General features: G+C 37.2%; 1 protein-coding gene across 2 annotated transcripts in view; it reads left to right on the top strand.

Annotated features, from left to right (window-relative positions):
* The window catches only part of LRRC28 (leucine rich repeat containing 28), a 47,482-nt gene extending 31,484 nt beyond the window's left edge, over positions 1-15,998 (top strand). Inside the window, exons 6-9 of one of the 2 annotated variants that reach the window (XM_010168171.2) lie at positions 6,027-6,129; positions 9,708-9,883; positions 12,496-12,665; positions 15,701-15,998. In XM_010168171.2, coding sequence (XP_010166473.2) covers positions 6,027-6,129; positions 9,708-9,883; positions 12,496-12,662 — 446 coding nt within the window. In that variant the 3' untranslated portion in view covers positions 12,663-12,665; positions 15,701-15,998. Of the gene's footprint in view, positions 1-6,026; positions 6,130-9,707; positions 9,884-12,495; positions 12,666-15,700 lie in introns of those variants that run through there. The other variant, XM_029085001.1, reaches the window with a different exon arrangement.
* The last annotated feature ends 9,094 nt before the right edge of the window (positions 15,999-25,092 follow it).

Raw genomic sequence — 25,092 nt, 5'->3', positions numbered from 1 at the left:
TGGAATACCATTAACTCCACAGAAATTATTTTTCATCATTAGGAATGTCAGTACTGCATAATCTAGCAAAGGTTTAATTTGTGCTGTGTATAGGCATCCATCAGAACTTCCACAGTAGTAGCCCAGGAAGTAATTTATGTGCCTTTTTGCTCAACTCTTGCAAAGTTTGGAAGTGTTAAAGCAGGTGCTCGAGAGTAGGAGGTGCAGTCAGCGTGTGGTGGTTTGTTACGGGAAGGAGTTGTGTTGTCAGTAAGTGTGGACTGTACGTTCTGTTTGTGAAACACAAGTCCTCTTCCCCCTGTTTGTTACTTTTTAGCCCTGCCATGGGGTAGTCTCTGCTGAAATACAGACACATATGCAGATCTGCTGTGTCATTTGAATAGGCATGAATAGTTTTTCTAGAATGCAGTCAGAGTTTGGTGTTAATTAGGTGCAGATGAAGTTATGATAATCACATTGAAAAGCAGCTGAAAATTGAGGTGACTAAAAATGAGATAATTTCTAAATTAATTACACTGTATAGTTTTAACTTAATTTTTTCACTAATAGCAATTTAGTCTTGAAATAAGTTTATGATCTTTCTGATTTTCTTAGCACCTTAATTTCTATTACTGGAAAATAAGTGCAAATAATGTCTCCAGACAGCGTTTTAGTTATGTCCCAACATATGTCATTATATAAATGAGAAAACGAGTTCCAGGATGCATCATGCAGATTTCACAGTGCTAACTAAAACAAGCAAAGTGACATCCCCTATTTTGGCAAATATTTCTGACTTCGTTTCATGAGACAGGAAGTTGCATCTTTTAATTCTACAAAAATAAGAGGCTGTTGAGTAAGATGAGATGTGAAGGGTAAAAGTTTTGGCTACTTTTGCACTAGTAGCTTATCTGTCAGTGAGCTATGACCTGGATGAGCCATAGATCTGCTGAAGTGTTTTAAGTTCAAAAGGAGGAAATAAATCTCTAATATAATGACACACCTTCTTTTTTCTTTATTTTTAGACTCAAATTCAAAACATTCAAAAGGAACTTTTAAAATAACGGGAAACATCAAAGACTGTCAATTGACCTTGTTCAGTAGTTCTTAATAGTGACTCACTGGTGAACATTTGGAGATAATTTGCTATCTGTGGATATGAAACTGAATCATAAATCCTAGAGTTCAGAGGAAAAGCAGCACAGTATAAATGTAAATGTTTAATCCTTCCTCTGAAGAATCAGAAAGCTTCAGAGTGGTCAAGATGTGATGAAATAAAGTAGAAGAGAGAGTTAGTGCATTGAAAAGCAAAAAGATAGATTTAATCTTCTGTGGTATGGAAAAATATTTTTCTTGGAGTATTACTGACTTTAAGGCATAATTGTAGCATTATTTCTGCTACCTGCACGTGTTGGCTAATAGGTTTTTTTTGTGTGTATTCTTACATGCAACTTCACTTTACTAGTTAATGACTAAGTAGGGATGTTAAATAACAGTGAAGGATGCTGTAGAAATAGCTACAAGTGATATTCAAGCAAGAATTGTCAGACAGTTTTTTTCAGTTAGGGAGTTGAGTTGAAAAGCAGAGAATGTATTCACCTCCTGACAAAAAGGTTGGTTTGGGGGTTTTTTTCCCTACTTTTTATTAGACATGTCTGTGTTAAAAGAAATACATTTGGAGCACGTTGCTTAATGCTTTTCAAAGTGTGATTTACTTTATTTCATATGGTGGTTGACATCTACTGTGCCAAGGAATCCATTCTTCCTCATTTAACTATGTCCCTTGTAGCAGCCAGTAGAGTCTCTTGTTAAGTGTAATGGAAATCTGCATTTTCCTGTTCCTAAATTGATAGGTGTAGGATTTATTCCAGCAGTAGCACAGTACTTTGACAGCACTGCTGGATAGCTACTATCTGGTTTTTTGGTCATGTACATTCTTGGAAGTTTGTAGGCACAGCATTTTAAGAAAAAGGTGTAATATTCTTAATGAATTTTGCAAAATACAATAAAAATACCTGATCTCACTCTCTGACTTTCAGAATTGGTACATAAACAAGCATATGGGTAAACAACAATGAATTAGTCATTTGTTCTGCAGTATACACTTAATTCTTGGATATGCCCATATTTTTGAAAAAGTATTATTTTGCCACTGTAGAATATTCTGCTTTATATTCAAAGAAACAAAACTGAATGGATCTGAGCCTTTGGGCCTTCCTAATAAATTTGTTTAAAAAAAAAAAAAATGTATGTGTAAGTTGAACTGGAAATTGCATCATGGCAAGTCCTGTTATTGTCAGGGTAACTTTCATGCTGCCCCAATAAATGGTCTTGGGAATTCTGTTCTTGAATGACAGATGGAACTACTGATCATTTTATATCAATCTACTTGCAATATAAATAGACAGGAATTTCACTTCAAAATTTACTGTTAGCAAATGCTCCAATGCCTGAAATCAAATTCCACTGCAGAAATTTTAATCTGATGACATTGCAAAAATAAAATAGATTTGTGTAATAAAGTACAAATATAATTAAAATAGGCCATAAATTCTCAAGTGTACTGGCAGTACAGGAGATGTTATGACAGCAAATATTCAGTGTTATATCACTTTATTGAGGGTTTATGTGCACTTTTTATTTAGAAAATGGGTCTAGTAATTATCAGTGCACAGTAAACAAAGGTCTTATTCTACCTCAGTATATACTGCTTTTGTGTCCTTGCCCTCACAGTATGGCTAAAAGAGCATCAGGGCAGACACACAAGAGCTTTTGTTCCATCTTCAGCCATGTGGAATGCATATGCCAGGGCCCTGAGGTTAAAAAAAAAAAAAAGAAAAGAGAAAAAAAGAAAAAGAGAGAAAAATTAAAAAAAAATAGAATTGGGGTTTGTTCAGGACTCATGGCATTTGGTCATTTCTGGGAGAAAGGTCTTTGATCTGGGAGCCTGGAAGGAGGAAAGTGGAAATGTTTTAGACACAGTACAGTGCTTGCAAAAGCCACATGAAAAACCTTCTTTGTAGCTTTAGCCTTTTCATAGATGGACAGCTTCCTTATTTTACAAAGTTCTTCAGAAGCATGTTTTTTAGAGAACTTTTAACAATATTTGTTGACTGATATAAGACATAAAAATTCATGTGGATGGGATACAAAGAGCTTTTTAAAGTGATGATTTATTTAAATTTAAACTTTATGGATAGCATTTGAAATTGGAAAAAAAAAATCTATTGGGGACTAGAAGATGCTTGGTTATTTAATGCAAAGAAATGATATCAAAGGAGCATTTATAGTTACAGGCTATTTGGCTTTGGGAATTGAATTTTTCCTACTGAGATATTTTGTCTAACATCCAAAAATTTGCTTTAATTACCTAGGAAATGCAGTCAACTCAGAACTTAGAATCTAAACATAGCATAAGATAAAGACAGAGGGAAGAGATGAGATGCAGCTTAACTCCCCCCTCAATGCATATGAAAAGAACAGCTTTAGGGCTTTTTTTGACTTGCTTGATTTTCAGGCCATTTGCATACATCTGTGTAGAAATGAGCAAGATGAGCCTTTCTTAACAATTTTCATCCATTCTTTGCATTAATAAGTTAAACAGTCGCACATTCAAGCTACCCCAGTACCCCATAGTTTTCTGCTCTTAGTATATATAATTGCCTTCTGCAACATGAGGTGACATTCTCTAAGCAGTAGGTGTGCCACGCACATGCTCTCTGCTTCACATTTTATTGGCTGATTCTTTTCCAGCCTTAGAATATTATATGGTGTTATAGTGCCTCAGTATTGCAATATTTTTATTCATTGTAGGATAACAATGTTTTTGTTTCATCTAAAAATGTCCCAGATCTTTACTAAACTATTTTAAGCCCTGCAATACTGAGCCAAAATAAATCATCTTTTTGAGGTGTTAGCTCATAACAATGCACAGCAGCATCTCCCAGCCATGTCCATCAGTCAGCAGAGATATTTGTACTTGCTTCTTGGGGCAGGACAGTTGATGGATGCAGCAGATAGCTCTGCGAACTAGAATGTTTTTGGGACAGTCGAGTCAAAGAAGCATGTGATGGTTGAACGTGTCCCCTGATATCTAGTGATGCTGGTTTGAACAGATTACAGTCCCTGAAACCTCCATATACTGTTGCAGACCAAGGGCCTGTATTAAAAAACAAAACAAAACAACCCAACAACAACAAAAACCCCCCAAACCTCAGTTTTTCTGTGTTAACTTTTTATTTCAGAAAAGGAAGCTATTAGTTTTCTGATAGCAATTTTCTCTTAGTTTTTTGGTAGCATCACTTGTTCTTTATATAAAAGGTTTGATAATGTGACACCCTCTGAAGCTCCTCCTCAGAGTGAGCTTTTAAGGTTTCTGGTGCTTACAGCTGCCATTCAAGTGGGTAACAGCTGAAGACATTCAGTATATTTTAAGATGACCAAATGTTTTGAGGGGGATCATTCAAAAATACTGTTTGCTTTATCTGCACTAAGTGGTGTCCAGAGTACTTGTGTACAATAAAACTATTTAATTAGATAAAGAAGGGATTGTATGACCTATTGTCATAGTAGGGAGTGATAAGAGATCATTATTCCAAATAGAATTTCTGAATAGAAATATCATGGAAATGGTTTTCATTTTTCTTCTGTTCTTGGCCATGATGACAACAGGGACAGAAGCTATGCTAATTTTTCTCATTATCCTTATGCCAACCAAGGTAATTGACAGTTGATAAAGATGGGAAGTCAGAATTAGTCGATATTAGTATCATCTTGCTGATTCAGCCAAATGCTTGTTTATCTTGTTTAGTTTCTATAACAACTCATAAAAGTTTAAGAAGTTGAGACACATACTGGTATTTTTATTTTTCTTTTCATAATGCAGTTTGTCTGGGTTGCAGCTCTCCCCTGGTTTTATCCCCTCCCAGGCAGAGAAGCTTTCAAACATTGCTCACTTGGTTTGTGCTTTGTATTAAATGCATATGTCTTTTGCTAACCCACCATCTCTAGGAGCTACAGATGAAATGGGCTGCCCAGATGATCCTATGTGTCAGCTTTCTTGCCAGTTCAAAACTCTTTTAGACTGTTCTTTTTAGTTCACTGTTTGGTTTTGTCTTTTTAAACATCTCATAATAGCACGTTTTCCGTTTCTTTTGATAGCAGACAGTTTTACCACTGACTAAATCTTGCTGATATGGAAAATTCTTGTTTCCAATTCCTTCTGGAAGCCTAAATTTTGTTTTAATTTTGCTCCATTTTCCCACTTTAATTTTCTAAATAAAATAAAATTATTCCATACCTATATGCTCTTTTCTGGAGACATGTTAATAAATTTCTAGTCTGTGAAGGTATTTCTTAAACATGCTGTACTTAATTCTTTTGACTGCCAGCCATGAATATTTTAACAGAAATAATGTAAGAAGCACATCTTCAGATGTATTGATTGCTTACTTGTAGCCACAACTTTTGTTGTATAATATTCTGCAGTTTAATACATGTGTATTTTCTTGTGTTCTGTAATTTCCTGCATCACACAGGCTTGTTTCTGAATGATGACTTATGGCTAATGTAATCAAACCAGTATCTTTTCTTGGAGAAAAGAAAGAGTGGGACAGATCACATTCTTGTTTGTCTTTACCAGAGATAGTGAAGCTGTGATTTCAGTGACATGAGGCCAGTTAATGAAAGCAGGTTTGACCTTATGAACTTGAAGTATGCTCTGCAGAGTTGAAATCGATTGTCCCTTTTCTTCAGACTGACTTCAGGGTTTGTCAGTGTTAAAATTTAATTATTTATAATAGGATCTTCAGGGCTACTAAAAAAGGGGGTTTGTTTTGTTTTAGTAATTTTAAATGCTATTTTCTAAACAGCTTTTCAGCTCATCCATAATAAAACCATTGGCTGAAATTTGACAAGTGAGAAGTACTAATTTATGTTTGCTTACATTGAGTCTGATTAGCTTATTTATAATTACAGAGAATTGCTTTGCTGATAATTGTCACTGTCATACCTTCTCCCTTTGACTTTTCTTGTTTTTTTAAACCCAGATTTAGGTCGTTCTCGGGAGCTACAATATGTTTATGTGGATAACAATATTCATCTGAAAGGCCTTCCATCTTATCTGTATAATAAAGTCATTGGTTGCAGTGGGTAGGTATTAATTGAGATATCTTGTGTACCTGTTCTTTTTAAAATTTCTCATAAATATCTCCCTGTATGATACAACTGATTTTTGAGTCTGTGTGTGTGATTGATTCAGAACTGATGTTACTTTGAGGTCATTACTGCAGTTCCCAGTTGGTTTTTTTTATGTTTTTACTATTTTATATTTTTAACTCTTTTGTGTTAATTGCTGACTTTCAATATTTTAGTATTAAGCCATAACAGAGAGTGCAGTTACTCTGAAGGAATTTGTAATGATAATGTAAGGCTTGAAGCTGAATTCTAGCTGCATTTAAAGGTTGTCCAAAAACTTAGGCTTCACAGAATTTCCAGAACTAAAGAATGAACAAAATACTTTTTAATGTTTTGCAGCATCTATCTAGTTCATAAATTCTGACATTTCTGTAAGTTTTGGGTCGTATCTTGGGATGTCACATGTGGCTCCTTCACTCATTTTACATCCCAGTATCAGCTTCTTGTAGGGCTTGGTACCTACTAACTAAAATAAGTAACTTTTTTTAGGAATTAGGGATTGACAGGTATATTTTTACATGTGCATTTTAAAAATATCCTAGGCTGTCTCATGTTTGTGGTTAGGATGTGAGAAAAAAGCGGTCTGTCTAGGACACTAGCTTAATTCTTTCTGCACTGACACTAGCATGAATTAGGATCAGCACCACTGATGGATGGAGTTTTACTGGTGTAAAACTGATCAGAAGAGGATTGTCCCCATTACCATCTAATTATAAATTTCTGGTATGCTCACTCTCAGCAAATCTTGCATTAAATATAAAATCTCTATGCACAGCCTGCACTCTACTGCAGTATGTGAGATGCTGAGTCTTGGCATTTTAAGGTTTTTCTGATTTTCCCATGTCAGCTGGTTGTGTGATATTTAAATACTTGCAGTTGGATTATAATTCTGCTGAACTGTGTGCAGTCTCAAGCTTCTACTAATTTTGTTTTTCAGGAAAAATAATTTCCAGCCTTTGTTCTTTCAGAACTGATTGTAAATTGTCAGACATTAATTTGAACCCTAAAGGTAATAGAACTGTGTTGATTGTGACCAAAAGCACTATTGACAGTGCAGGAAATGTTCCAACAAGTTTGGTCCAACTGTCCTGCCTATTTCAGGTGATTTTAAACAACCAGGTCTGTTTCTTTAATATTTCAAGTCCTTATTTTATACTCCATCAAAATAATTTTATCCTTTCACTGAATTTTTGTGAAGATATTACCAGTTCTTTTTGCTGTCACTACACGTAGACTGCTGGTAAGGCTAGCTGCGAGTATCTCCAATGGAGAGTATTAGAAATTTAGTATAGAAGAGACCAAAAAAGTTGCAAGTGTTGCAATGAAATTAATTCTTGTAATGTGTCTGTAGAATCAAAAAATGATCATTTTTTCCCTTAATAAAGAATAAAAAGAAATTATCTTTATTAAGCAAAATAATATTTGTATTTGTGTACTGAACAGATTTTTGTCTTTATGTTGTGAAACCATCTTGAAACATCATAGATTATTTTAAAGGAAAATTTTCAACATTGGAAGAGCACTTATATACATTATTAAGGAACCAAAGGTTTTATTTGAGAATATGCTGAGTGATGTTAAAATTATGTAATAATGGTCATGTGAAGAATTTCTGTGTTCTTTCCAAGAAAGCATTAGTAACCAATGCAAGGTTTTCATGGGTCAGGCAAGAGTTGAAGATCCAGGCTTTAGTGCTCTGTCTGGTCATCTACTGCAGAATAAAATCTGACATGCGGCTGTTACTAACATAAAGCTAGATTTCTGAAAATAGAATATAAATTGCATTGTGTAAGTAATGAATCTCTGTCTGGGAATCCTGCAGTCAGACTGACTGAAAAAGTCTTTTATGTAAGAGGTGATGATCTCAGCACTCAAAATAAATTTTGATCTTATTTTTTGCAGATTAGATTTCATAGGCTCCAGCCTTGGTATCTGTCAGTCTTGTTGAAGGCAGCCAATAGGTGGTCAAAGCTTTTTTCCCCCAGTTATTTGTTCACCAGTATTTTTCTGCAGCTCCATTTGTTTTTCCACCTAGTTAGACCATCCTATATTCCACTCTTTAACCTCTATGGATTTTGTGTGGAGGTTTTTTTTTTTAATTCTTTGTTCTTGCACCCAGTATTACTCATAGGTTGAGATTCATTCCCTAATCCATCCTGATTTAAGGGTGATATCTCTTAGGTTATTCCTCTTGATGGTCTGTTTTGGTTCTGTACTTTGTTTTTCAGTGTTGTGGTCAGGTATTAACAGCCTCACCCTTTACATGAAGTAGACCAAATGGCCCAGCTCTGAACTGCAGGAACTGTAGTGAATTTATGGGTGTGTGTTCTGGCTAGATTGGTAAGGGGTTAATCAGCTTGAAAATACAACGTTGTAGATGTATTTGTTGTGATAGCTAACTCATTGGGTATGGATTGCTGGGGAATCAATTGTTGGAATATTGGATGTCTGAATTCCTAATTGTATTTTAACCCTGCTAATAGTTAAATTAAATATTTAACAAGAGCCTTATTAACTTTGTTTGATTCTGCTCTTTTTTTTCTTGTTTCTCTGGGCTATTTTTCCTTTAATCAGAAGAGATGAGATGCTTTATTATCAGAGAAGTACTATGAGATTTCTTTCACATCTGATAAGGTTGAGTGTAGTAGTTACATCAGTTTCAGGTCCAATATCTGGGAAGGCTGACAAATTTGTGTTTCTGTTCCATTTGTTAGGACTGGCCCTAACAAGTTGCTCTTGGCTTCAAATTTAAGTTGTCATAAACAATTCCAATTCCCCTGTTGACTTCCCCAACCTCTTAGTAGAATTTTCCTATGCGTGTCTCTTTGGTATGATAGCTTGCAACAGGGATCATGTAAAGAGTTATTATTTTTACTACAAGTTAAGTTTCTCTCCTTGCATCCAAATACCCTTCCATTACTTACATGATTTGGGAAGGACGAGGGTATCTTCCCACTACAGCTTAAGCTGTTTTGTACTTTTATTTCATCAACCCCCCTGCACCCTCCAAGGGAATTCTATGGATGGCGAAAGGTATAGTATAGAATCATCCAGTGGCACTTAAATGATATTTTTTGGAGGTTGTAGTTGAGAAATCCATTACCATTCTCAACTGGTTGATCCAAGACACAGGAAGCCAACTGTTAGGTATGAAACTGCTTCCCTGTGTAAAATATTTAGTAATCATGGCATTCAGAGGCTAAAAGAGATTTTAGCATGTTGATAAAGGAAGGGACACGTAGTTATGCACTTGGTTCACCTCCTTGGGATTGTGTTCTCATTGCTCTAGCTTTTGAATGTTATTTGATAACTGAAGACCTCCAGATGTCCCATGACTAGCATGTCATAGAAGGTGGGGATCTATAGAAAATATGTGTCAACATGTATTGCATTCTGCAAGGAATCCTTGAAGGTTGCTACACTGGAGAACAGTATCAAGCATACTTTGGGTTGGTCATCTGGGTTTCCTCATAGTTACTTTTATTTTTTCCTTTTTTTCCTAATCACTTTCTAAATGTCTTGTGTCCTTCTAGTTGTGGTTCTCCAATTCAAGTTTCAGAGGTGAAACTGCTCTCTTTTTCATCGGGCCAGTTAACTGTGTTCCTGCCAGCAGAAGTGAAATCTATAGGGACAGAAACAGACCATGTGCTGCCTTTGCAAGAACTGGCCATGAGGACCCTCTATAACACCTACTACAGGCTCTTAAAAGGTATGAAATTTCTGCATTCTTCAGACTACAGAAAAAGTGGAAGTGCTTTTCTGGCAGTGATAGGGACATTTCAAATAGCTTTTCAAAGAGCTGGGCAAGGATTAATATTTTAAAATATTTATTTAATCAAATTACATTTGAAATGTTGTATTAGAACAAAAATGTCCAATATCAAAAAACAGAGCTCCAAAGATTATTTCTAAGGTTGAGTGGTACTTAAAAATGGCTCCTCTCTTGAGGACTGTATAAAGAAGGACGTTTTTTTGCAGGAGAAACTCTTTAATGGAAATAGGAGATGAGAAATACAGTTCCTGAGGCAAGATTGGATGCATCAGCCAACAATGCAACTTCTTGCCAGGCAGCACACTCCTCAACTGGCAGACTTGTTATACATAAGGCAAAAGAAATGCTAGCAGCCCTTGGCCATTTCAGTACAGCATGACAGCTGAGCTGTTTTAGTTCTGCCCCAATTCAGACTCTGCTGTGAAGTGGCTCTTGGCTCATCAGGCTGGGCATCATGCAGTCACATGAGTTAGCAATATCTGATGATAACCTGCAGATTCAGATTTTGTCAGATTTAGATGTACTGTGACTCTTCCCTATTCACGGCATCTTGGGAATTCTTCAGCTGGAGAAAGTAGGAAGCAGAAGGGCAGAGAGTTGCAATGGGAAGGTTAGAGGGTTATGTTAAGGGGTCACTCGTACCCCAGCCACTGGAGGAAATCATAACTGCTGAACTATTGCTTTGCCCAGATGAGGAGGTCTGCAGCAAATATACTGAAGGGAAGAAGCTTCATGTTGAGGGGTGGGATAAACATACAAGCCTGTGTTCACAGGAAACAGCACTGCTTTGTGGAGAATGTATTTACTGTTGTAGAGAACGTATTAACTGACCAGTCTGCGGCTGTGTATTTGTTCTATTTCTGCACATGGAGGGGAGAGGGGAGGTTTTTAGTTGTTTAGTATCAGGATATCAGCTGCAGCAAAATTACACAATGACGAATGCTGTTTCATTTTGATTTGGAAAATTCTAGTCCTTTGAAAAGGAGTTTGAGAACATCAGGTACAAGATCTTTTACATCATCAGTAACTACTTTTCTCACCCAGTTGTGACTTGCACAATAATTTCTGGAATACGACTGTGTGAAAGTGGTTCCTGAAGACGTTGGTGAAGTTTGGTTTGGGAACAGGAAGGCAGCATTGCAAAACCAGTTTAAGAAATGGTTTGTAGATGGTTTATACGAGGCTGTGAGGATTATATCTGGTTGCAGCTGAGGTGCAGAACCTGAAAAAGATGCTGAAACTTTTTTTTTTAAACTATCTAGTTTGCTACACTGTACTGTGCAGACTTTCTGTATATTAATATCTTCATATAGACACACTCCCATATATATATTCTTATTCTGAGTGACCTTAGTAAAGACTGTGTGAATTACCACTGGTGACACCCACATTTCAGTGAGGCAGGAGTAATGCATAGTTCATGCAGGTGTAAGATAATGGTGTGTTAGGGAAGCAGGTGGCACATATGATTAAAGTAGCAGATTTCATCTATCACTGCCTAAATTTGCAGTTTCAAGGGTGCTGTTAAATACTTTGCTGCTGCTGGGTAAGTATGACAGAAGTGACTGGACTTACTTTCCTCAATCTTTGCTTGGCTACAGAACTGTGACCTTTTCTTTCTGACGCAAATGCGCTATTCATCACGCTTGTCATCTCAATGGAGGCTGCTGTGGTACATTGTGTATGGGGTTAAACCTGACAGTGTTGGAAAGCTGAAACTAGTGTGATATCGCACAACTGATTTATCAGATACTGCATCTTGGTCTTGATTACTCAGCACCTAAACTCAATTCACCTGTCTTGGCTGTCTCTCAGTTCCTAGCTGGAGATTAGCATGTTCGGTTTAATTTATAAAACACTATGTGGCTCAGGCCAAGCCTGACAAAATTATTGCTTTTTCCCCATGAAATGACCCTGGAGTCCCTTTTGGTGAAAATAATGGCATCTTGTAAACTGTGGGGGCATGCTTAAGAGATTATGAATGTATTGATCTTTTTACAGTGGTCTCTTTGGACCTGTGAGAATTATGCTGGGCTGGATTGTGTTTCAAGTAATTCTAAATATTTCAGATCCCTTTTTGCTGATGGTGGAGTTTGGGCTTTTTAGTGAGGTTGGTTATCCTGTTGGATTGGCTGCAGAAATATTCTAGTAAAATACTACTGATGTCCTTTTCAGAATTTTGTATTGTGATTAATTACCAAACAATTGTCCAGATCATCCTTGTGTCTAAAAATGATTTATGATATATTGCTAGCTTTTATTATTTGCTTGAGCTATAATATTTTCCCCTGGGTATTTGAACCCAGTTAATCTTATGCTCACAGATGCTAAATGTATACATTTAACTTTAACATTTTGAATTTATACATGCAAAGCACCATGTGCTTCACCCCAATTGTAGTAATTTGTTACCTGACTGTTCTTTTGACAAAGTCTTAAGAGTGTCAGACAGCAGATTTTCTGAATTGTTCATGGATTATGCTTGTAGTGTTTGTCTTTATCATGCAATTGTTTTGTTACAAGCCTTTTTTGTTTCTTTTCTTCTCTAGATTTGAACTTTCTGACTCCAATCTCACTACCCAAAAGCCTCTTGGAATTGCTGCACTGTCCCTTGGGACACTGCCACCGCTGCAGCCAGCCTATGTTTACCATTGTCTACCCAAAGCTATTTCCCTTTTTTTCCCTTGAGGGAAACTCCAATGGCAGGATTGCATAAAGGGTAATTATACAGGAAATTACACTGGGGTTTCATTTAGGAGGAAAAACACCTTATGGAACAAAGCATATTCTTAAGTTTTGTTTTTTGGTGGGTTGGTTTGTTTGTTTGTTTTTTAACTTGAGAGCCATTCAGGTCTAAGGCCCCTGTCCTATGATTGCATGTGAAAGCTGACAAATCTTTTACTTACAAGACAACCAGAATACTGCTGTTAGACTGTTTAGCAAGGGCTACCACACTTGCCTCTTTCAGACTGCTGTAAGGTGGTGAAGGTTTTTGATACGATGAGATTGACTCGTTTATGGTAGTGAAGCACATGCATGGCACTTGTGTGCCTTGGGAAGGAAATACTACCTACCACCAGTACTTCCCCTGATGGCCTCAACCCTGACTTCAGGAGAATGCCACCACCAAATAAAAGTGCTGTAGGGTTAAAGACAGAAAAAAGCCAGAGCTTAATTAAAATATTTGGTGATAAAATACTCTTGTTTTTCTTTCCACACTACTTAACTCGAGATGTGCTGTGGGAGCATTCTGCATTGTAACATCCATTTTGTACCAATACATCTTTTAAAAACATATTTCCATTTTTACAGTGGTAGCAGTTGTGTGTCTGCAAGATTCACAAGTCGAGTAGACAAGGCTGTACAGACTTCCTGACCTGCTGGACAGTACAGTCATAGAAGAGACTCAAAACTGAGATATAATTCAGGGAATATTGCCCTCATGTAGATGAAGATTTAAATTATCTGATTGCTTTGCAGTGATTTTTCCCTAACCTTTATTAGTCTGAGTTCATCCTGTAGCCTACCATGAGCCCTAATATTAACAAATCCACTTTTTGCAGTGGAAAAGCATCATCAGAGAATTTTCAACTGTTTCTACTTAGACAAAAGCACAGTACTGTTTGAAACCTAATAAAGAAGGTTTAAAGAAAAGCCACTTGGAGTTAAACAAGCAAATGTGATGTTCAGGTTCTTTTTAGAGAATTCAAGTCAAGACATTAGTTATAAAGCGTATGCCTAAAGTGGGGAGCAGAAAAGAAAGGTGCTTTAAAAAAAGAATGAAAATTACTTGTTGGTATATATAATGCACAAGAATGCCACTTAATTCTTGTCCTGCTGAAATCCATTGATTTGATAGTTATCTTCAATAAAATAAAAAACTGCTTTTAAATAGGAAGATCAACCTGATCTAGTGGAAGGTGTCCCTGCTGATGGCAGGGGGGTTGGAACTAGATGATCTTTAAGGTCCCTTCCAATCCAAACCATTCAATGATTCTATGATCTTTTAAGAAAAAAGAAGAGACTAATTGGTGAATCAGATTGGTGGTACCTGTTTTCCACAGCTGTATCTCAGGTTATTTTGCTGTGAGTTTGTGGCATCAGAGGTATCTGATTTGTAAGCAGTTCAGCTTTATGAAATGAAAACAGCTTAGGTATGCCAAATCTGGACAGCAGCCAGAAGGCTCTATAAATGCTATTCTGGAAAAGTCATCTTTCTTAGAAAGATCTGACTGTAGACTGCATACTTCAACTTGCCATTCTGTTACACTTCAGTCGTATGTTGAAATTCAATGGATTCCATGTTGAATAAAATACATTGCTTCCACATTACAATCTTAATATTCGGAGTGGCATAAAATATTATAATCATGCTATAAAGAATTTCTTTCAAGTATTAAACAAGATTGTTTTCTAAGAAAGTGATAGGAAAATTACTTGCTGATCATTAAATGCTTATTTTATCTGAAATAACCCAACAATGTGAGAGTTTGGACTAAAGAGCTCTAGTTTCTAATTCATTGCTAAGCATTGGTCATTGTAGAACTTACAGTTGCGAGATGAAACACATATCAGTAGACATCTTTAGGAATTCTTAAAGTTATGACTCAACAAAAACATACTTTGGGGCTATTTTGTAAGAATATTATATTAACATTCTAAAATATATTAATTGAAAATACATATTTCTTCATGGTTTTCCCTTGTTTAAAAACTGGTTATTCCTTCCCTTAGAAAAGAATGCACTGTGTTCTGCAAAGTGCCATAATGAATACAGCTTAAATAGATGAGATTGGATGCAAATCCACAGAAAATGAGATCTAAACAGGGTAGCCTGTCATCCTTATCTCTGTAGCTCCTGCACTTGGCATGGTAAGATTATGCAGAATTGTAGAGGTGTGATAGCTGGTTTAGAAAGACAGGGTTTGAGAAGGGACAGGGTTTCTGTTCTAAAGAGCTTACAGTGACCATGAAAACACACAGGGTAAGATCCTGAACACTTGAACAGCGCTGATTAGCACATGCCACATCCATGCCAGTAACTCCTGTCTGGATTTCTGTGTCACATTCTGTATCCTCTTATAGGAAAGGAGAGTTAAGTGTTGAACTGGATTTCTGTATCTGAAAAAGCACAGATGACATGAGCACTGGGTAAAGTGTGATTTCTGGGTTAGTGAAAAACAGATCTTAACATTTTTAAAGTGGGTCCCTGCCAGGCTGGGAGCAGGTGGAGGGTCACAGTGAGGCTAGTATCACGCTTTCATGTTGCCACCCCTGCTGTAGTACCTGGCACAACGCGACAGCGCTGCCTGTCGATTGGCCTTTCTGAAGATTTGGGCCCAATTTGTTCGCTTGGATGAACCAGAGGAGGACACTGGACCTATTTCATGCCTACAAGCAGTAATTTAAGAAACACACAAGCAAAGCTGAAGCAAAGAAGTACCCAGCTATTTTCCTGTTAGCTGTTAAACCTACTGGCTATAACACCCAGCCACACCCTCCAGAGAAAGAAAAACCACACACTGCTTCTTTAGACAAGAAACCAGGAAGGTTTTTTTGAGAACCCCTGCAGTGTTTCCCTGCCTTTGTATCAGGCACTCATACAGAGCAAATGAACCTTCTTTTTCTGAAGTGTTGAGATCAGCTAATCCTGTATTTTACAAACCAACATGTTGTCTGCTGTGGAATGGGGCCATGAGTTTTAATCTTTACTGACAACTGTTCCCCCCCTCCCTTCTCTTTTTTTTTTTCTAGGAGGACAACTGTTAGTTTTGTGGCATACTGCTGCTCCACCCAATGTCTGCAGACTTTTGACCTACTGAGTTGATAAACATTTAAAACTACTCAGGAGTGCTGCCAGTTTAAAGCTGCATTAGACATCGTATCTTATTGGTACTGGAAAACTCTGTGTGTGCGCGTGTGCCAAAGCAGCAGAAGTGCCCAGTCGGGAGCACTAAGAGGCACTTAAATCCTGCCCTATCAAATTTGGATGAACTGCAAGAACTTTTCGGAAGTGTAAATACCAAGCTTTTTAAAAGTATTAACTTCTCTCTCCTCCAAGACAGCATAAAAACCAAACGAATTCATAAGCTCTGACTTCAGGATTTCCAGTATTTTTCAAATGTGGCTATCTTCAGGTTGACCCATTGTGTCATTTGTGGCAGTTTTCATTCCTCTGACAGGGGAGAGGAAAAAAAAAAGGTACAGTTATGAAAAAACAGTTTTCATTTACTCCCCCATCATCCTCATCACCCCTTCAGCTGGCTTGAGGTGTCTAGATCTAAGCCTACAGAAACCTTTGAAGGATCCCAGTGTCTTTTCCATAGAATTTAGCTTTATTTTCTCTTTCTCATAATATTTTCCCTAGCAGAGTTATCCCAGTTGTATAGCAGGTCTTTGACAGTTAGCTGTGCTATTTAAATCCACATATTAAAAGCAGAACTTTCTGGTATCATTAGCAGCCACACTGATTTAATTGGAGTAACTAGGATATGTCTGGAGACTAAAGATCCTGTTTCAGTAAGGAAGGCTGGTACTGATTACTCCAGCATGTTTGAGAGTGTGTTTTCTTTGTTTTCATCACTCAAGTTTTTTATTTTTTAAAAACACTTCTCCTTTTGCTTCTTTTGAGTTCTTCAGGAAGATGATGACTTTAAGTACAAATTTCCCTTGAAAAAACAAGCGGTATGATAGTAAATATTTATCTATATTTATTATGTTTTTACAATTGCAGATTGTAGATCTGCAAAGAGTTGGTTTTCATCTTTTTCTAGATTCAGCATTTGGCTGACTTGTGAAAGTGTGTTAACCTCGGAGAAGGCTGGAATCTGGGGGGGGAATTATGTGTATCTCCATGCATAGGTATATATGCATACATAGAAATCGTCACAGAAGGGCTGTAACATTTTTTTTGTATATTAATGGCAAATTTAGCACAAATTTTCTACTCACTATTCTTATTTGTGGGAATCCTTTTTTTGTTAGATCTTGATAATTTTAAATAAAGGACAAAGGATGGAAAAAAGGCCCAAAATGTCTGCATGACTTAAAATTTTAATTATACACTGAAACACTTTATACAAAATTAGCCCCTCTTGACTTGTTTTGGAACATATATATATATTTTTAATATAATGTGTTCTTTTTTTTTTACTTTCTATTTTTTAGGTATAAACTACTTGTTGATTTAGCACAGTGTGCTACTCTGTGCAGTAGGTAGTTACAAGCTGAAATAGAGATGAATGAAACAGTTTGTTATAAAAATGTCAAGATAAAGAGACTTATTTGGTAGTATATTAGCATATGTTGTGGTGAGGTGTGCATGCTTTGAAGGGAGGAGGCATTAAAATGTTTTCCTTTTGCCAAAGAAGCATTTGTTCCCTCTGCAGGCTTCCTGGCATCTCTTCAATAAATAGAGTATCCTAAAAGCTTAGGAGAGTACCAAAAAGGCAGTTTTTGAGGGTAGAATTTTTAGGTTGTGCATGTTATTTGTAAAAGCTTTGCTGGTTTTATTGGGTTGGTTTTAGAGAGTTGAATTAGCATTAAGAAATGTAGAACTTAATCCTTCAGGAATGCAAGTATCATCTACTGTTTAAGAATTGTGAAACTTTCTAAAATAAATCCCATTTATTAAATCTGCTTTGCAGTAGGGGAAAGATCCATGTCCAAGCAGACTTTGTACTATTGGATTTCTGACTCTGTCATTCCACTAATTGGTTTCAATGTTGGTATCCCCAAAAGGCCTTCCCACCCAGCGGGGTTTACTGCTGAAGCAGCAAAATGAATCTTCATCATCTTTTCTTTTCCTTCAGGACTACACAGTTGAGATGTAAACTGGCCATCTGCAATTATACCTATAGCAGAAATGGGCAGGTGTAGTGCAGAATCCATTTTTTTTTTTTAAATGGATGACAAGAGAACTGTGGTAGTGTTAGTAATACTCATTTTTGATACAATCCTCTGATCAGGAATTTCCAGTGGCTTCCTCTGTCTTTGAAGGAGATGTTTTTTTGGAAGATTCTGTCCTTGTTTAGACTTTAAAACAGAGTTTATTTTTGAATTCAGTCTGTAAATACTATTTTAGAGTTAAATCTTTTGATCAGCTGAAAGGCATTGGTGTTTGTTTTATTAGGAGTCAGATAGTAAGAGGGGAGCTTGATTCTTTTACTTTAAACTATTTATTTTCTTTCTTCTTCCCATAATCTTAATTATTTGTTGTTGAGTTCATATCAGTGTCTTTATTATTGTCTACAAGTGCAGTCCAGAAGAAATTTAGTCTGTTCTATAAGCAGGATGAGTTTTAACTAACACTTTAATAGATGATATTTCAAGAATGGAATGTTCAATGAATAAATGACTTAAACACGCAATTGAAGCTGAAATGTCATACCCTATTTTTATAAAAGAAGGAAGAGGAAAGCCAATATATAGACTGAAAATGCAGCTTAAATTCATGTTTCTCTGATTTTTTTATTTTTTTTTAATACGAACAGTGTTTGTATTCATATGTATCTTTGGGTGATATTGTTCTAGATTAAAATAACTCCATTCTCACTTGTCCAAATTTTTCTAAAGTTGTTCTACTGTAAGAGGATTTCATAACCAGCTAACATGAGAGCCAGCTATGCAACTTGCAGTGAGGAGAGAGAGTCTGTTGCTGATTGAACTGTCCATCACTTGTTTTTTCAATACAAGATGTCACAATACTTAGACTTTTCTTGAATACGATTTTTTTCTAGGTAATTTTTGAGTGCTTGCTCTTGTTTATCAGGCTTGTTCACATTGAGGTAAACTTTTCCTTGTACTGCAAAAAATGTCGTTCAAGCAGTTGAAAAAAATGGCCATTTTTTAAAAAAGTTTTTTTGTCATAAGAGTAAATCTTAACTCTTTGCTTATGGTTGGAGCAGAAGTTGTTCCTGGAGTTTTTTTTCTAGGCATTACAAAGAGAAAGGTGCGGGAGAGAATGAGAGAAAATAAATCTTTAAGCCATTGATATTGCTATAATTTTTTTCTGAGTGATTAACTCGTAATGTGATCAGGGAGCATAGGCATAATTTTTATGTTGTGATAACAGGCACCATGTTAATAAAATTGGGACCCTACTGCTTATAGAGATAACTGTTTGTTCTGCCACGAAGGAAATGGAGGAATCTCTGGCTTTGTTTAAAAATCCTACTGGAGCGGTTTTACCATGGACACTGTTACATTTGGAGCCCTGTTTTTGGGAACCTTCCTGTTATTCCCCCCCGATGATTAGAAATACAAATGTCCTTTCCTGTGCGAAGAACAAGGTCTAATATCAAGAACTGCATATTTTTCTGTCTTGGCCTGATGCTTCTCTCAGGCTCAGAAGTTCATCACAAACCTTCTATTTACTTTGTTGTTGTGAGGTTAAGATCTTACACTGAGCAGCGTGGAGCTGTTTATTGCCAAGTTGGCTTCAATTCTTCTATATCGAATTCTGCTGAATCCCTTTTTCTGGCATGAAGGGAGGATGAGACTGTTGTAACACCGTGTCAGGTTTTACTGACATCACAGCCCAGCTGAAGACTGGAGAGTGACAAACCTTTCACTAGAGAGGATGACTTTTCTTTTTTGAAGGCCACTGTGGCCCCATCACAGTACCACTGATAACAGAAGAACTTTTGCCTTGATGTCAGTGGAGGATGGATCAAGTTTTAATTGATGAGAGAGAAGAATGTGCTTTATCATCTTCGTGTTTCTTACAAAAACTGGGACAATGACACTGAAGTCCGTGCCTGCTGCTAGGCAGCCTCTGTATCTGCAGCTGAACTTAAGTCATTCCAAGATGTACCTATCTTTGCCTCTTACCTTCCTCTTAATACTACTCACATTGTTGCAAAATGTTATAGTTAAACTTGTGATGGAAGAGGCTGAGTAAATTGAATTCCAGAGTTTTTATTACTTTTTGTATTACAGACCTATTTTGTAAGAGACCAAAGGTCTGGTGGAAAGAAATGGCAAGGTTCGTGTGAAGTCTTCATTGCTTCTGCTTTTATGTGCCCTTCTTTGGATTACAACTTGAACTTGGATTGCAGCTGAGTTCGTTCCGTGTCTCTTGGAAGCATATGTGTATTGCTTTTTTGCTCTGTATTAACGAAATGTCACTTAGTGTGAAGGTGAGCTTGCTAGATGTTTTCTTTAAAGTTAGTGGTGCAATTTATTGTATGTGCTTGTTAATAAACTATATTTTTGGATAGAATTACAGTCCATTGAAGTTAACTAAATTCTTGCTCCTGGAGCTATTAAGTTATGTTAGGATGTAGCATTTAATTTATATTTCAGTTCATTTGCATAGTAATTAGCTAATAAGTCTCTTGTCCCAAGGCTGAAGTGGGGTGAAGACACTTCTTAGAACACTACCAAGCCCAAAACACCACTTCAATTCACTTAATCCCTTTGTCTCAGACAATGTAGTTCACCAGATCTTGCATAAGAGAAACAAAACACATATGGAAACGTTACTTTAGACCCTTCTATGGATTGATCAAAAGAAAAATCATTTTCAGTAGGGCTGTGTTCAACGCCACCCTGATAGTCCATCGATGTGGCTGTGGTTCATGTATTATTTACTAAGCAGTATTCAGCAGCTTTTTTTCCTCTCATCTAACAGATATCATAGGAACAAAATTGCCAAAAAGAAGTAGAAATTAAGCATCTGTTTTTCCAGTTATTTCACTGCACAGCATTTTGCTTCAGTCCAAGCTGCTACTCTGTATCTTTTCTGATGAGCTCTTGGAGTTGGATGTTGTCAGAATTAGGTGTATTGGGTGAATAGTAGCATATCCATTCTTAAATGAGACCTGTGTTGTTCAAGGTGACCCTGAACGTCAGTTATAATGGAAGCCTTGAAGGGTTTAGGTACGATTCAGACTTCCCTGATGCTTGCTTGCTAGTAAGTTTACAATGACTTGCCTTTTCAGTGTCTTACAAATGACAACATAAATTTTCCTGCCCTTGCAATGTAGGTAACCTTTGTTTGCGAGGCAGCAGGAGGAGGATGAAAGTCCCTTAATAAGTGAGATGGGGAGGCGAGAACAACCCTTAACCTATAACTTCTACCAACCACTGCTGTGTCCCTTATGAATTAGAAAGAAACAAATGGGAGAGCTTAACATCCTTTTCCTTTGCAATTAAAAGTACTTGGCATAAATGCAAGCTAAGTGGAAACTTCAGTGGCTGAATAATGCCATTGTATGCAGGAAATGAGAGGAGCTGAGATCTCACTTGGAAAGAAAGGCACTGGATGTTTTGTGACTTTTAAGCCAAGATTTAGGGCTGTTCTATGTGGTGACATTTTGGGAACTTGAGAGCCAAATTGAACCACTGCATCTGCATCCCCCCAACTTCAGCAATCACTTAATATTGCAGTAGAGCTCTCTCTGTTCTGCACTGAAGAATCCTACCAGTATTCCCTGTAGCTGGCTCAGGAGCCTGGGAGTAGACATTTATAACGATCAGATTTCTGTCTGCTTCTTCAGCAAGAAAGAGAGCAAGAGTTGACCAAATGCTTTCATTATCTTTTGACATTTTAAATAATAAAACTCTCATAGCATGCTTTTTCAGCACCCGTTACGCCCTTCAGACATCTCCTGCTCCCAGGCAAAAGACTTTGACACATCTGTGAGAGATCTTGAGTCTCAAGAATGAAAGCAGTTCTGTTGTTGAAGGTGCTGAAGTGATTTGATTTTCTGATGATGCCTTCCAAGTGGCAATCAAAAGCTAATTTTTCAAGTACCCTGATGCTCCTTTGTGTGTTCATGAGGAATGTCAATATTGACTGGCTCGTTCTGTCAAAGGAAGCTGTCAGTCATGGATGCCTGTTCTGTTACTAAATGTGACTACGACCACAGTATGGAGACCAGTCCCTTGAAGGTATTCTGCTCTCATTTTTTGTGAACCTTGTGAAGTTAGGAGGTTAATTTTTTTTTTTTTCTTCATATCAATCAAGAAAGCTTTCTGGTAATGAAAAATGCGATACTGAGTTTGTTTATTGATTGGTGCTATGAATGTTCTCTAAGTGCACTATTATAACAGCAAATCAAGCTAGTCTAGTAAGAAAGCAAAAAATGCATTGTTAAATTCAGTTTCGGTGCAGGTAAGGTCTACTGGAAAGCTAATGTTTTGTTTAAGAATAAGAAAGAACACATAATTAATGATAAAATGGAGTTATGGTCCAAAGATGATAATGACATTGCCTAGATCTTATGAAAAAATAATATTTTAAAAGATATGTTCCTTCTGGAGGCATGTATTAACTAATAGCGGTCTCAAATATGTTGTTCCATTCTGCTTTTGTTGATTGACCTTCTGGCTCCTATAATTCTGCACTTGTAGCTATTATATCAATCTTTATTAGTTTTCCTTTATACTTCAGAGTTCTAACCATTGATTTTTGTTGTTAAAGCAATTAGAAGAATCAAGCTGAATATTCTTGGGTCAGTTTGTGATAACTGTGATTGTTTTGCTGGCACCGAAGTTTCAAAACAGTCTGAACATGGACTTGAATTTGGCTATGTTTGCTTTTGCCTTGTCTCTGTTAGCTCTCTAATTTCATTTTGCAAAAAGCCAAATCAATGTAGATGATACATGAAGAGAAGAATTACCAAGAAAAACGGCTTTAACTTTCTTCAGAAAGCCTAGCTTGGAATAGGGCAAGATCTTCTATATGAATTCTAGGTAAGTGCTCCTTTTAAAGTAGGATGAAAAACAATGAGTTGTCCAGGCAGTAGAGAACCCCATGTCTGAAAGTACCAGGATTAATTATTCTGTATATTCACACCTTACTGTTCAATATCTTTGTTTCTGTGAAAACTGAGTAACTGCCACAATAGGGAGTTAATTTGTATCTTATACCTTTGTAGAATTAAGATTGATTTTATACTTCTACTGATAGACTCATTACTCTTACAGTGTAATACCTCTTCTGTTTCTCTTGTTTTATAGTTGCAAATAACAGGCCTTCTTTCCTTTCTCAGTCCTCTCTCCTGACTAGAAAATGATGCTCCATTCTCTAGTCAGTACACAAACTCTTGCTGTGGTCCCATTTTCACTAATATTAAAGCAGTGTGTTACCTACACAGTGGCACAGGTTTGTTCTTTATCAGGCAAAGGCACCTAATCACATTTCTGTAAAATCACCTAGGTCACAGATATGCATTCTGTTCTGGCTGCAGATGAGTAGAGAATATCTAACTTAAATTAATGGATTCATTTATATTAAATCTGTACTTTGTATCAGAATTTTTAGATCTAGCAGTATCTAATCCTGGCTCTAAAGCCTCCATTATGAAACACAGGGTCTCAAACTTCTCCAGTAGCATTATCTAAACTGTAGCCAAACTTATGTCTGATTCCTATAAGGATACTTGGGAGAAAGTTCGAATTAAAAACCTCTATGTAATTATCTCCTTTTTCCCTCCTCCCTCAAGGAAGCTCAAATGGTGCAGGAACTGATAACTACTCGATAGAAATTTCCTTCCAGGTGAGTGCAGAGCCAGTTCCCTCCCTGCCATGTCGGGTGGCACATTATCTGACATCCCTGCCCACCTCTCTGCTCTCCGGCCCCAAGCTGCAAAGATGGAAAATACTGATTCCAGTCCATCTCATTGAAGTATTATCATGAGGTGTTCAGACATGCTGGGACTTGTCTTTTACTCAGAGGAACATTTATTCAGGGGGATCTAGTGTGTTATGTAGCGAGAAGCTGCAAGAGGGAGAATTAATTTACTGTTTTCATTTACAGTCAGTAGCCTGAGACCTTACTGTGGCTTTAGCTATTCTTGATTAATTTCATATGTGGATGCTCTTATTCCAGAATAAAAGTGCCTTGTTATGAAAGAGTTTAATTCCTTTAATTTCATTTGGGAATAAGTACATCCACACACCTGGTATTTAAATCTGAGATAACTATTTCTTTATGAATTTACACCCTGCTCTGTTCTGGATCAGATCTCATGTAGCTAAATCCTCGTATTCCTTTAACAAGACCTGATTTATTATTTAAAATTCTTTCTTTTGGGAAGTACCTGGTTGGAAAATAAAAATTCCGCTTGCAAGGGTAAAACTGGGGTGTGGAATATGAAAACTCTGAAAACAATCGGTTTGGAAACACTGCATTGGAAAACACTGTTACATGTCAGCTCTTATTCAGCTGTTTTATTCTGAAACATCTGTCTTTTGACATGTCAAAAATTATTTTGGTATAACATTTCAAATTGAGAAATACAGCTTTGAAACATGGCTTGGAATGTTTAAGTTTTCTGCTGTGAAAAATGTCTTTTATGTCTCTACCATCACATTTTTTGCTGAAAGCACAACTGGCAGGAGTGGTTTGGACTGACTTTGCCATACCCAGGTGTCAAGGTGAGTAGCTGCACTCAGGAGTCGCTCTCTCACACAGCCCTCCTTGCTGGTTGTGGTTTGAGTTTCCTGGGCACAAACCAAGGTTAGCACGAGGTCTCAGCAACGCCGTTAGCTCTGTGTCCTTTGTGAGGCTGGTAAGGGAGGAGCTGATTTGGGAATATTTTCCTCTCTGACCCATCTTCCTCCTTTGGCTCTGGTGAGCACAGTGTCCTCAGGCCAGTTCAGTAGCATGGTGGTGACGGTAACGTGTTTCCCCCTTGTTTGTTTCCTAATGTGACTTGCTGCTTGGGTGCATTGCTTTACTTGGAAGCTCACAGCTTTTTAGCTGTGTGGATCTGGTTCCATTGCCAGAGGGGTCTTGTCCAAGGATGTGCTCTGCCACAGTGCAGTCTGTGCATCGTGAATGCAGAAGCACAGGGGAGAGCTCTCTTGAAGATGTATTACTAAGCTCTTTAGGATTTAATACTCTCTTGGAGTTCAAACCAGTGTAAGGGAAGGCTTAAGCAGCTTAATGGGTTAAAATGATCCATGACTGTGTCCTTCAGACAGTTTAAAGACCCTGCAGCAACCCAGGCGGGCCACCTGTTCCTCTCCCAGACAAACAGGTTACCCTCCTGACCTTTATTCTGCCACCCTTCAGTTTTGCCTGGCCTGCCTCTATGTGTGGACTGATTGTTCTGAAGTTTGTCATTGTTTAAAATGCCACTCGCCAGAGTTTAATGTGCACAGCTGCAACCTGAGCTGTCGCCGTGTGTTAATAA

Source organism: Antrostomus carolinensis, unplaced genomic scaffold, assembly GCF_000700745.2.
Source record: "Antrostomus carolinensis isolate BGI_N321 unplaced genomic scaffold, ASM70074v2 scaffold23215, whole genome shotgun sequence".
In the NCBI taxonomy this organism is placed as follows: domain Eukaryota; kingdom Metazoa; phylum Chordata; class Aves; order Caprimulgiformes; family Caprimulgidae; genus Antrostomus; species Antrostomus carolinensis.
Note: the sequence above shows the minus strand (reverse complement) of the source record. Positions and strands in the feature narration are given on the sequence as shown.